The 12,237-nt window shown below is 43.4% G+C and overlaps 1 protein-coding gene across 2 annotated transcripts in view; it reads left to right on the forward strand.

Annotated features, from left to right (window-relative positions):
- NOL10 (nucleolar protein 10) overlaps positions 1-12,237 on the forward strand; it is an 87,551-nt gene that overhangs the window by 22,016 nt on the left and 53,298 nt on the right. For both annotated transcript variants that reach the window (XM_004274885.4, XM_033437442.2), the window contains 4 exons: positions 1,346-1,424; positions 2,627-2,776; positions 5,268-5,334; positions 7,651-7,703. In XM_004274885.4, the coding sequence (XP_004274933.1) occupies positions 1,346-1,424; positions 2,627-2,776; positions 5,268-5,334; positions 7,651-7,703 (349 nt within the window). The remainder of the gene's footprint in view (positions 1-1,345; positions 1,425-2,626; positions 2,777-5,267; positions 5,335-7,650; positions 7,704-12,237) is intronic.

Consider the following 12,237-nt stretch of genomic DNA (forward strand, 5'->3'; position numbering starts at 1 on the left):
CATGCAGCGGAGCAACTCAGCCTGTGTACCACAACTACTGAGCCTGTGCTCTAGAGCCTGCGAGCCACAACTTCTGAGCCCGTGAGCCACAACTACTGAAGCCCGTGCGCCTAGAACCCGTACTCCACAACAAGAGAAGCCACTGCAGTGAGAAGCCTGTGCACTGCAATGAAGAGTAGCCCCCGCTAGCCACAACTAGAGAGAGCCCGCGTGCAACAATGAAGACCCAACACAGCCAAAAATAAATAAATAAAATAAATTTTAAAAAAACAACAAACAAAGAGTTTGAATAAATGAGGAAAAATAATGTCACCACACTGAGGAATGATTCCAGAGTTTATTTTGAAGAGTAGATGACTGAAAGTGATGCAGACGAGAGACCTCCAGGTTCCCGTGGATGCTTCAGTGTAGTTGCAGGCTGAGGCTTTAGGTGGCATAAGAGACCTGAGGATGCCAAGAGTCAGCAGCCTGGACTGAAGGTCTTGGTCCAAGGTTATGGAGACAATAGGTATTGAAATCAGGACTGTGGCCCGCTTCTGGCTCATCTTCTAGGACCCTTTCCCCCTCAGAGCCTTATTCTTGCTTACCGAGTGAGAAGCATACTCCAGATTCAGAGCCATAAACATCCATCATTTTGTTACCTTTACAGGTTCTGTGTCCCCGTTTGGGGACTAGTCTTTATTTTAGCTTGACATCACTAACGTTAAAAATGAAAATGGAGGGCTTTCCTGGTGGCGCAGTGGTTGAGAGTCTGCCTGCCGATGCAGGGGACACGGGTTCGTGCCCCGGTCTGGGAAGATCCCACGTGCCGCGGAGCGGCTGGGCCTGTGAGCTATGGCCGCTGAGCCTGCGCGTCCAGAGCCTGTGCTCCGCAACGGGAGAGACCACAACAGTGAGAGGCGCGCATACTGCAAAAAAAAAAAAAAAAAAGAAAGAAAATGGGTATACCCATGCCCGAATATAAAACTGTTTTCTCTTAAGCAAAAAAGGGCATGTTTCTGTAAATACCTTATCCTGGCTTAATCAAAATGAAAGATATTGTCATACTGATCTTTTTCAATTGGTTTTATATTTTCAGAAACTTTTTTTGCTTGTAGCTACTTTGAAAATATTTCTTACAGTTTTTAAAGAACATAATCTACAGATTTTTAAAGGTAGATTACATGTATAAGTAAAGGTTATTTTTCATTTTGATTAAGGAAGTTTGGCTACAATTACCTTTTAAACAGAAGGCTAAGAAATGTGATTGTCCCCATTAGAATTGAAGTGAAGATTAATAATGAATTTGTTATTTGGAAGGAGATTTGGCCATATATACATGAAATACAAATGTTTTGCCTTTCAGGATAAACAGTTTACCAACGATCTCTGCTTTGAAATTTAATGGTGCCTTGACCATGGCAGTTGGGACATCCACGGGGCAGGTAAATATGTTTAAGTTGGAAACTTCACACTTCAGTTACTACTTCAGGGGCGTGTATGTGTCACAGGAAACATCCACATGTCTGTTCACTGTGGGAACAGAAAATGAAGCATTATTGTTTTGGCCAGAGTGGAGAGGGTACTCAGAATGCTGTGTTCCTTTAGTACCTTGAGAAATTCTGGTCCTGGCCTGAATGGTTGGTGTGAGAGGCTCTCGAGCTGAAGCTGCAGCGGGGTATGCCTCAGGTGTCCTGACTGTGGTTTAGAGCAGCCTCTTCTAGAGAGTGTGGAGCGGAGTTCCGTGGTCATACAGGTTTGGAATTCTCCACATTTCTACTCTGTGAGGTTTATAGTGCATTTAAATATCTATTGAAAGCTCGGAGAATTCCTGCAGACAAAAAATGTGTTGAGTAAGTATTTCCGAAATGTATTTGCCCGAGGAACCTTTTTTTTCAGCCAGCACTATCACCCACATCCGGTGCAGTGCGTGGTCAGTGGGACATACCTCAGCAAACGCTAGTCTGAGGAGTACAAATGAAATAGCTTCAGGGATTTAATTTCATCTTTTCTCTCTTTCCTTCAAGGCAGAGCCCACACACTTGTAAGTCTGTTCTGACCTCAGCACAGGTGTGAGCCCTGCTTCCAGTAGAGTTACTGCCTCTGTCATCTGTCACCTGGGACTGAGATCCAGCTTCACCAGGCCCCTTGCCTATCAAGACAGGGCTCAGAAGAGACCCCCCTCCCCCCGAAAGTCATAACCCTGCAACCGCCATTTGTCTTGAATCTACCAGGGCTGTCTTTATTATGCTTCTTGTTCTTGTTTCTGTCAGCCGCTGTGACAGTGCCTGGTACACAGTAGGCCCTCAGTGTATATATTTGTTGAATTCATAAATGACACAGATTCTTGTGGACTTCCCTTTTGGTTCCTTCCTTAATATAGCTAAATAGTTCTCAATCTTAGTGTGCCTAAAAACTACTCTCAGGGTTGCATTCATAAAACCATATACTGGAAGGGTAATTTAAGAGATTTTTCTGGAGTGTTTTTTGCTGGCTGACTTTAGAATCTTTGTACCCTGAGTGAAGGGTGTTCATTGTGTTGATTAAAAAGGTAATGAAGCAAATGGCAGCCGTTTTTCTAAGTTTTAAAAGTTTCAAGATAAAATATTTAGTTCGTTTAAACAGAAATAACTTTTTTTCTTTCTAGGTTTTATTGTATGATCTTCGTTCTGATAAGCCATTGCTAGTTAAGGATCACCAGTATGGGCTGCCCATTAAATCAGTTCATTTCCAGGATTCATTAGATTTGATTTTGTCTGCTGACTCTCGAATTATCAAAATGTGGAATAAGAACTCAGTACGTATTTTTTGTTGTTAACATTACTTACTATTTGCTTATTTTCCATGTAATGTTTCTTTTCTTTCTGTTGCCTTTTTTGAGCAGTGTGCGTTCTTGAGAAAGAAGTATCAATACTAAGCATCCGTTTGGGCTTAGTATTGGAAGTCAGTTACTTCGGGATAGATAATATTCATATGCAAAGTAGACAAGATTGTTTTCTTCCTGTTAAGAAGTTTTCCTCATTTGCTAGAACGGACATGCATTTTTACATGTTCAGTTAGGTAGAGAGTAAATCATTGTTTAAAAAAAAGATTGATCCATGAGAAACTCCCTAGATTTTGAGGCTGTCTTACAACCCTTGGAAGGTTTTTATGAGCTACTACTAATCTTTCCATATCAGTATTATTATACATCTCAATTTCATACCCTTTCCCCATGTCAAACAATTGGATTTTAGATATGATACCTTCACAATAATTTCCTATAGTGTTTTTCTTAAAAACAATATTTTCGTCAGAATATTTGATGTTCCCTGCCCTTCTGAGTGTCATTTAAAAGGTAACAAAACCCTGTGTTGCTGGTTTTATTCTCCTTTCTGTTTTTGCCTTTTCATTTTAAAACCTAAGTATTTTGAGAGAGTAGTAAAAGACTAGTTCACCAGCTGGGAAAAAATCCATTCAGTGTAGCGGTTGCTTTTAAGAGTCTTTGCATTTATTGATTTCAGACTTAGCATCTTTAGTCAAAAAGTGTTACTTTAAAAAAAAAAAAATTCATTTTTGAGATGCATGTGGGTGGAAGGCCCAGCAGCCCCAGCGTTAGTTACCGGAGGGCAAGCGCCGGTCTCTCCTGTGAGGGCTGCCCGCGTTTAGGGCAGAGATGCCACCAGCAGCTCCGTCATGGTTCAGCTACTGAGCAGAATCCCTGCCTGTTTGGACCATTACTTCTGTTTTTCATTTTCATTTTGTCAACTCTCAAAGTATTGACCTTACTTAGCTCCCTTTCTTTTTTTCTCTGGATGTGCTGTGGAGGTTCAGAGTTATCCTTGGGGTGTGTCCCGTCTCTCCAGCCCTGTTACCTTTGTAGCTCCTGAGACTCTGTTAGGGAGAGGAGGAAGGGCTTCCGGCTTTTCTCAATTCCTGGAAGAATTACCCTGACGATTGCCCGGGAACCGACTATGCTGCTTTGAGTTGGAGGGTTTTGAGGGCTTTCTTAGGAAGATACGTGGTGTCTTAGGCTGGAATTTTCTCTGCTCTTTTCTGATAATCCAAACTAGTTTACTTTGAAACAGTATTTCTTTTTAATACTACAAATGCAGACATACTATTTTTGAAAGGTCATAGCATACTGGGAAAGTAGAAGTTTCCCTTGACCTGGCTTCCATCCTACCTAATGGTAAACTTACCAATTTGGATCCTCCCAGGCCCTCTAACTGCTGCATAGTTTTCCCCAACATGGATTTCTATGAACTGTGGCCCCTTTTCTTTTTTGTTCCATGCTATTCTTCCCATTTCACCTTCCTTGTTCCTTCCGTCTTTCCGTTTTTTGTTTCGGGGGCACTTGAGACGAAAGGGAGGGAGGTAGCCGTGCGAGTCCCATCGTCTGTCTCCAGTTAGAACCTGGCTGCTGTTTTTCACTGGGTGCAAAATTAGTTTTTTAACTGCTGCCCCCACTTTGCCGCGGAGCCTCTAATAATGGGTTAATAAATGCAAGAGCTGGCAGACATTTTCAACAGCAGTTCTTGAAATCACGTTGTACTTGCTACAGTAAGTTTTATTTTGGTGTTGTTGCAGTGACTAAATACGTCCTCTTGACCAACACCCGAATTACTTGGTTCTGCTCGACTTGCTTTCCTTGTTTATCTTTCTCATCACCTTCTTCCACTCCCATCTACTTACTTTCTGTCTTTTTTCTTTTACTTCTTTTAATTTTTAAAACTAGAGTATATTTCCCCCCATATTAAAAAAAAATTTACCCTTTGCTATGTGATAACTAACACTTTATGTATTTATAGGATTTTTTTTGTAAGTTATTTTATATTCATCATCTTACTCGATCCCCCTCAAGTCCTTGTGACGCAGGTGTGGCAGATACCATCCTTATTCTGCCTTGTTGACCGTCTCTTCATCTTTGGTTGCTTTGAGGACAAGTTTACCGAGGGTGTGTTCTCCAGGTTATGAGAATTTTTTAAAGTTGATATACAACTTTATTTTAGACTTTACCCTTTCCTGTTTAGACATTATCTTTAAAAGTTTATACTCAGTTTCCCAAGAAAGTCACCTCTCCCCCCGAGCCTCAGTTTCTTCCTCTCTAAAATGAGAAGGTTTGATAAGTTGATAAAACAAATTCTCTAAGATTTTTTTGGACTTAAATTCTGTGATTTCAATTAGGTGATTTTATTTTTTCACATCAGCAGAGTGTAGTGGAGTTACGTCTCCCGGTTATTTTCTGTATATCACATTGCCAAAAGCTGTCTTCCTTTATTTTAATAATTGCTTTTTGCTTCTTTTAGGGAAAAATATTTACTTCCTTGGAGCCAGAACATGACATTAATGATGTTTGCCTCTATCCCAACTCAGGTATGCAGTATGTAGCAGCGGGCCATTCTGCGAGATGAATCTAGGTTATGCTTTATAGGGTTTTAAACTCATTTTATTTCTTAAGACAGGGTTTGGCTTGGTTGGGACAATTCTTGGATATTGTATTTACTTGAAAAATTAAGAGCAGGAAGTGGCGTGGATGATGGAGAAGGTGACCCTCTCAGTGACTTAGGCCTCAGCCAGCCTAGCTATTAGTAGAAACTGGTAGCAGTCCATAGGTCGGTGGCAGGTGAGGTGCTACGTAGTGTGCACTTTAGCTGTTTTATGTGACTGGTAATCGTGTGTAGGGATTTGGAGGAGGCTGGAGCTCCCTGATGATGATACACAGGCTCATAAAGCCGTGGGTTTCGTATATTCTGTGTTGCAGGCTGTTCAGTAAATTACCTGGCAGATTTTAAGGTTTAACAATCCCTTCAAGGCAGATCTGTGAAGAATTCTGGAAAATGAGAGCACCACTCTCAAGCAGGGTCATATTCTGAGGACGGACGTACACAGATAATTTTGACGGAGGGATACAAGGCAAAGCAGGAAGAGTTCTGTTATGTATGTACAGATGTCAGGAGAGAGACAGAGAGAGAGACAGACAGAGACAGAGAGAGAGAGAGAGAGAGAGAGAGATTCAGCTGAAGCAATGAGAGGAGAACATAGAGGAGATCTTTGTCTGCATTGAGCGTGGGGTGCTGGGTGGAGTTGGGAGGTGAGGTGATCCCCATGAGGGGACAGTGTAAGAAGGGCAGGAAGGATGGGCAGAGGCACAGCACGGTGCACGGAGGAGCTCTGGGAGGAATGGGGTGGGAAGCAGGTGGTGCCCGGGTGGTGCGGACCCAGGAGTGAGCTGCTGAGTGGCTGGGTGCTGTTTGTGGTCAGGACGTACTCAGACCCTGCTTCCAGAGGTGGTTCTGTCCACCAGGTAAAAGGTAGATCAGTTTTGAACTAAGATGAGTAGGAAGTGATACTCGGAGCCGAGATTGGGAGCACAGGAGAGAGAGCAAATTTGGAGAGAAAGATTATGTTTTCTTCTTTGAGCCTTTGAATATGAGGAGGCAGGGGGTGGTGGCAGCATCTGGCAGAGGGTCTCCAGCCTGGCCACCCCTAGGATCGCCTGGGAGCGTCTTAGAAGTACGGCTTGCTTGGCCCTACACACATCAGGGGTACTGACTCGGCGTCTGGGGTAGAGCCCCGAAATGAGTTACTTTTCACATGCTTCCCAAGTGGCTGTGAAGCCCCGCCCTGATCCACAGCCTCACCCTGGGAGCCACGTCCCATGCACAGTGAATAGTGTGGTCTCGAGAAAAGCAGGTCTGCAGACGCTAAATACTTTATTTTTTTAATTGATTAATTTATTTATTTTTGGCTGCGTTGGGTCTTTGTTGCTGCACACGGGCTTTCTCTAGTTGCAGCGAGCGGAGGCTACTCTTCGTTACGGTGCACGGGTTTCTCATTGCGGTGGCTTCTCTTGTTGCGGAGCACGGGCTCTAGGCACACGGGCTTCAGTAGTTGCAGCACGTGGGCTTAGTAGTTGGGGCACGGGGGCACTAGAGCACGCAGACTTCAGTAGTTGCGGCGCTTGGGCTCAGTAGTTGCAATGCGCAAGCTCTAGGGTGCGTGGGCTTAGTTGCTCCGCGCATGTGGGATCTTCCCGGACCAGGGCTTGAACCCGTGTCCCCTGCATTGGCAGGCGGATTCTTAACCGCTGCGCCACCAGGGAAGTCCCAGGCTGTTGGATTCTGTATGGGTCTTTTCTAGTGTAGCTACACATAGCATTCCCTGTAAGCCATTTTGTTTTCTGTTAAGGTGTAAAGTTTAATTCAAACATTAGGAACTACTTTGCTGTGCCATTTGGTGGGAAATACTTTACCTTGGTTCTTTGACTCCTGATTAACAGAGAGAAACCTTTCTTCTTGACTTCCTTATTATATTATAATAAATAGTGCATCAAAACTACATTTTATCTATGTGTCTGAAGCTTAAAACTTTCCCCCTTAAAAATGATGGCGAACTTTGTATAGACCTGAGCACTTCATGGTGGGAACTGCTCAGTCACTTAGCTAGTACAGACAGCCTAAGTGTTTTGCAGATGGGGAGGCTGGTCTTTCTGATACTTAAGGTGCCCCGTCTGGGAGGGTCAGGGACCACAGGCCACAAGCTGACTCCAAGGGTGCCTGGCTGCCGGTCTGGCTCTTCTGCCGTTCGCCGTGTTCTGAGCACCTCACCCATTTCAAAACGTAAAACAAGTAGAAAAGGGAGCTTTTCTTTTCCCCATGTGTTTACCTTTTTCATTGTGTTTATTTTTAGGAATGCTTCTTACTGCCAATGAAACCCCCAAGATGGGCATCTATTACATTCCGGTAAGTGATACAGAAAGGAGGTATGATAAAAATAGGACAAGAAAAGATACTGTATTTTTGAAGCTGGCTGTGTCGAGGGACTTTGGGTCTGCATGTGGCTGTGTAAATTAGACACAGTGGCTCACTTGTCAATTCCCTGTGCTTCCTGGAACCGGTAAAATAATGCTTAACCATTGTTCATGGGAAACTACTTAATATCCCATTAAAATAGTAGAAATTCTTCTTTATTCTTCAGATCTACATTTGTTTTTTGTTTCAAAGCATTCCAGAATCTTAAACTTTCAGCTATTAGTGATCAGGAGATCTAATCCTCTAAAATAAAAGTCTAGTTCTCTTCCAGTCATCTCTTTGTAGTTTGTGTCTTTTAAAAATGAGTTTATATAAAAGAAACTATCTTAGATTGCCATGATCAGTGATGACATGCAGTTTGCAATCTTGTGCCGTTTTTTCTTCCTTAAAGAATTCTTCTGTTAGGTTTGCCAGAAGCTTCCCTACCTTTACCTAAACAGAAAAGCATATAGTACAAAGTTGGCATTAGATTACGGTTAGCAGACATCTCCTTTTCTGAGATTTGGGGAGGAGCGTGAGGGGTGTTGAAGATCACATCTTTAGGGCAGTGAACTCTCTATAGTCGCTGTTAGCCTCCAGTTATGAAGGTTCTTTATATTGATGATGGTTTTTTGAAATATCTCAACCATGTGTGTATTTCAAAAAAACAAAGTATTCTGTTGATGTTGACTTTCTGTGGTTTCAGGAACCTGATGTGTTGTTGAAAGCACTTTGAGATGTTTCTTTTGATTGATAGTGAAATGAAGGCTATTCAAACAGCAGCTTTTCCGTTTTCCTAAATTGTCATTTGTTCCTTTTCTCCCCGGAGTCTCACGGATACTGCTTCCATATTCCTGTTAGTTTATATGTCTTTATCTTCATCTGATCAATAAGTGATTGTATCAACTGTGTGGCAGACACAGTGCTATAGGTTGGCAGTGTATAGGGTCCTGCCCCTTTCTTCAAGGAGTTCATTATTAGGGAATAAAACAAGAAAGTAGACAATTTCCAGTCAGTGTGATGAATGCTGTAACAGAAGTAAGGAACCCATCATGGGGCTGGAAACTGGTGGGAAATGTGGAGGATACTCGGAGAAACCTTCCCAGAGGAATTGATTTCCAGGGAGAGACCAGAAGGCTGGTTCTGTCTCCTGGATGAAGAGGGTGGGGTGCAGAATGGGAGAAGGGTCTTGGAAGTAAAGGGAACATCGTGTGCTAAGATCAGGGAGAAGATAACACACGTAGCCGAGAATTAGCGCTTGAGGATTGGTGGTAGCTCAGGCTGAAAAGGTTCTCTGCAGCCAGGCTCTGATGGTCTTGTAGGCCAGGTGTGACGGTGCAGGGCAGGCACTCCTGGAAAAGCTGTAAGCGGGAGAGTGCTGTGGTCAGATCTGCAGTTTTGAAGGATTATTTGGGCTGCCATCAGGAGAATGGATTAGGTAGGATCCAATCCGGAAGCAGCGAGAACAGGCTGTAGCAATCTACAGGAGAGGTGACGGTCCCTGTGTTACCTTGGCCAGGCCTCCCTTTTTAGTATTTGGAGCTTTGGGGGTCCTGGGGCAATTTGAAAGAAGTCTGATCTGGTGGGCAGTGATTTCAGAGGCTTGTTGTCCACGCATAGCCAGGTGGTGTGTCCGGAGGTGTCCACTGATGAAGACCTGTGTCGATCACGAGAAGAGCCTTCCCTCGGTCCAGTGTTAATAGTCTTCTCGCAGCGTCGGCCCCTCTGGGCACGTCAGGAGAGGCAGAATAAATCAGCTTGCCCTCCCTTTACTTCTCCTCTTTCCGTCTTCCTGTCAGGAGCGCTTACTGTGTTTTGATTGTCAGCAGCTGCCTATAAGGCGTCGATGTCTTGAATGGAAGAGCCCTTCCTCCCGTCAGAAGTGTGTAGAATCAGCCAGAATCTGAGATGGAGCGTGGAGGCCGCATGGGGGGTCTGCTCAGCTGGTCAGCAGTCATGGGCTGAGAGCCCCTTGGTGTGGAGCCGGGGAGGGCAGTTCTGAGTACTCCTGCGGGAAGGCTGTGTTACCAGCTTGTGCTAAGATGGTGGCAGTGGGGGCAGAATTGGAAAGATTGTCAAGGTTGTAAGACAGGCTTGGTCATTGATTGGATGTGAGGAGGAAAGGAGAGGAAAGAACCAAAGATGACAGCTGCTTTCTGCTTGGTAAACATGCAGACGAGGAGGTCCCTCGCTGAATCCAGGAGGAGAAACGGGATGATAGACTCTTAGAACTGGAGGAGACCCTTACTCCCTTCTGCTTCTCTGGGTCTATTTCTCAGAGTGGGCTTTTTTGTTCCAAGTTCTGGGAACTTTAATTTGCACATGTGAGAGGGGCTAGATGCTGGCCAGGTGGTGAGAAACTGCTTTCTTGACAAATGTTAGCTTATCTTATAAGGTCTTTTTAGTTTCGACTCTGTAGCTCAGATTTAACTTGAGCGCTGAAAAAGAGTCCAGAGGCTGCTCCCAGGTGACTGTGCGTGTGCGGACAGTGAGAGCGGAGTTGTTCTCGTGCAGTTAAGCCTTGTGCTGCAGCTGGTACGTAAGTGGTCCTTCCTGACCTGCCTTCCTGCCCTGCTGCCTTGCACGGAGTGAGGTTTCCGAGTGCCGCTTGTCTTTACTTGGAACCTGTTCTTTGTGGCACTCCTTCAAAGCAGAGAGAGCCCAGGGGTCTGAAAGCCTGCCATCTTTCATAAGATTTTATCAAACTCACCAAGCTGATTTGGCACAGAGGTTTATTTGAGGCCTATAGAAACAGAGAAGTGTGTGTTTAATATATAATTCATGCCCAATATGGAAGGTTGGGACTGTGATTTGTATCAACATCTTATAAACCAGGTCTGAAAACTCTTTTTCCCTGCTTTGGGGCTGTGCTAAAAATGAAGACAGCTTAATGTTCTTTTAGCTTATTAAGTTTTGCTTTTCTACCTGATACCATCTTTCTTGAATACTTGAAGTCTTTTTAGATTAAATGCAAATACTGATTTATATACTCAGTGCTACTTACATATCCCAATAGCTAACTAGTCTTTTATGACCAAATGGATTTTCTCCAGCCCTTTCCCCTTTTTCTCAGTACTCTCTTTTTTTTCCCTCTCGGAGACCAGGATCTGTTATTTTGTTTGTTTGTTTTTTAAATTCCAGGGCCTAATTCAACGGCAGCTTTCAGGACTAATGCCAGAAGTAGTTTTTCAAGTTTGGGTTCCTCTGAAATGTAATTTAATCGTAGGTTAGTTCTTCATAATTAACACCTTTGGCAACTGTATAGACTCCAGAGGGAATCCAGGTCCTGTGGCACCCAGCCCCAAACCTGCCAGTGTGCTGCGTACTGTTTCTGTTGGAAATGCTCCTTGGGCTCCAAGGCCCCGTGGGTCAGTGAGCTCCAGAGACCACTCATGACGGGATAGTTGATGGCTTGCGTGTTTGATAATGTGTATGGATGCGTAAACTTGGGAAAAAGAGAATTATTATTTGTTTAGGAAGCTATTTGAATTAGAAGAATAAAAGTCAGCTGATAAAGGATCAATGGTTTGGTTTTTTTTTTTTTTCCGAACATGTAAATTTAAGCCACTATAATGATTATATGCAATGTCACTGAACCCATCTTTCAGTATTGGCAGTTAGGTGTTTTATTTTAAAACATTTTCTTAGGGGGAAAAAACACTTGTTTTTACTTACTTATTTATTTATTTATTTATTTATTTTTGGCTGTGTTGGGTCTTCGTTTCTGTGCGAGGGCTTTCTCTAGTTGTGGCGAGCGGGGGCCACTCTTCATCGCGGTGCACGGGTCTCTCACTGTCGCGGCCTCTCTTGTTGTGGAGCACAGGCTCCAGACGCGCAGGCTCAGTAGTTGTGGCTCACGGGCCCAGTTGCTCCGCGGCATGTGGGATCTTCCCAGACCAGGGCTCGAACCTATGTCCCCTGCATTGGCAGGCAGATTCTCAACCACTGCGCCACCAGGGAAGCCCAAAATACTTGTTTTTATTGAGATGTTTTTATTCTTTATAATGAATCAAAAAACTGTATTAAATATTTTAACATTTACTATTTAATTTAAAATTATATTTTAAATTTGGAAAGTACTTTTGGAGCCAGAGTACCTGCAAATAGGGCAGAGTTAAAAGCATAAAGGGTTATATTTAACTTGCACCAGTGCTTCTGTTTCTTTTAAGAAAATAGCACTTGAACTTATCCAGCATAATGCATGAAACCTCCGGAACTCTGTCTTTGCAAAGAGAGATGACTGCGTATTAAGAAGCATAAAATCTCAAGAGCGCTTGCTTCACTAGTTGTAACACACACGCACATGTCCTCCCAAAGGCACGTAAAGCCAAAGGAAGTGCAAAACAAATTAGTGAAGTTTAGTCAAATTTTGTGAAATGTAATAAAAGATTCAGTCTAGTGAATGTCTTTAAGTCTCTTCACTTCAGTGAGTTATCACTCACCAACCCAAAAGGTCTTCAAAAGAGCCATGGCCTCCAGATACCAT

This window comes from Orcinus orca, chromosome 13 (assembly GCF_937001465.1).
Source record: "Orcinus orca chromosome 13, mOrcOrc1.1, whole genome shotgun sequence".
NCBI lineage: Eukaryota > Metazoa > Chordata > Mammalia > Artiodactyla > Delphinidae > Orcinus > Orcinus orca.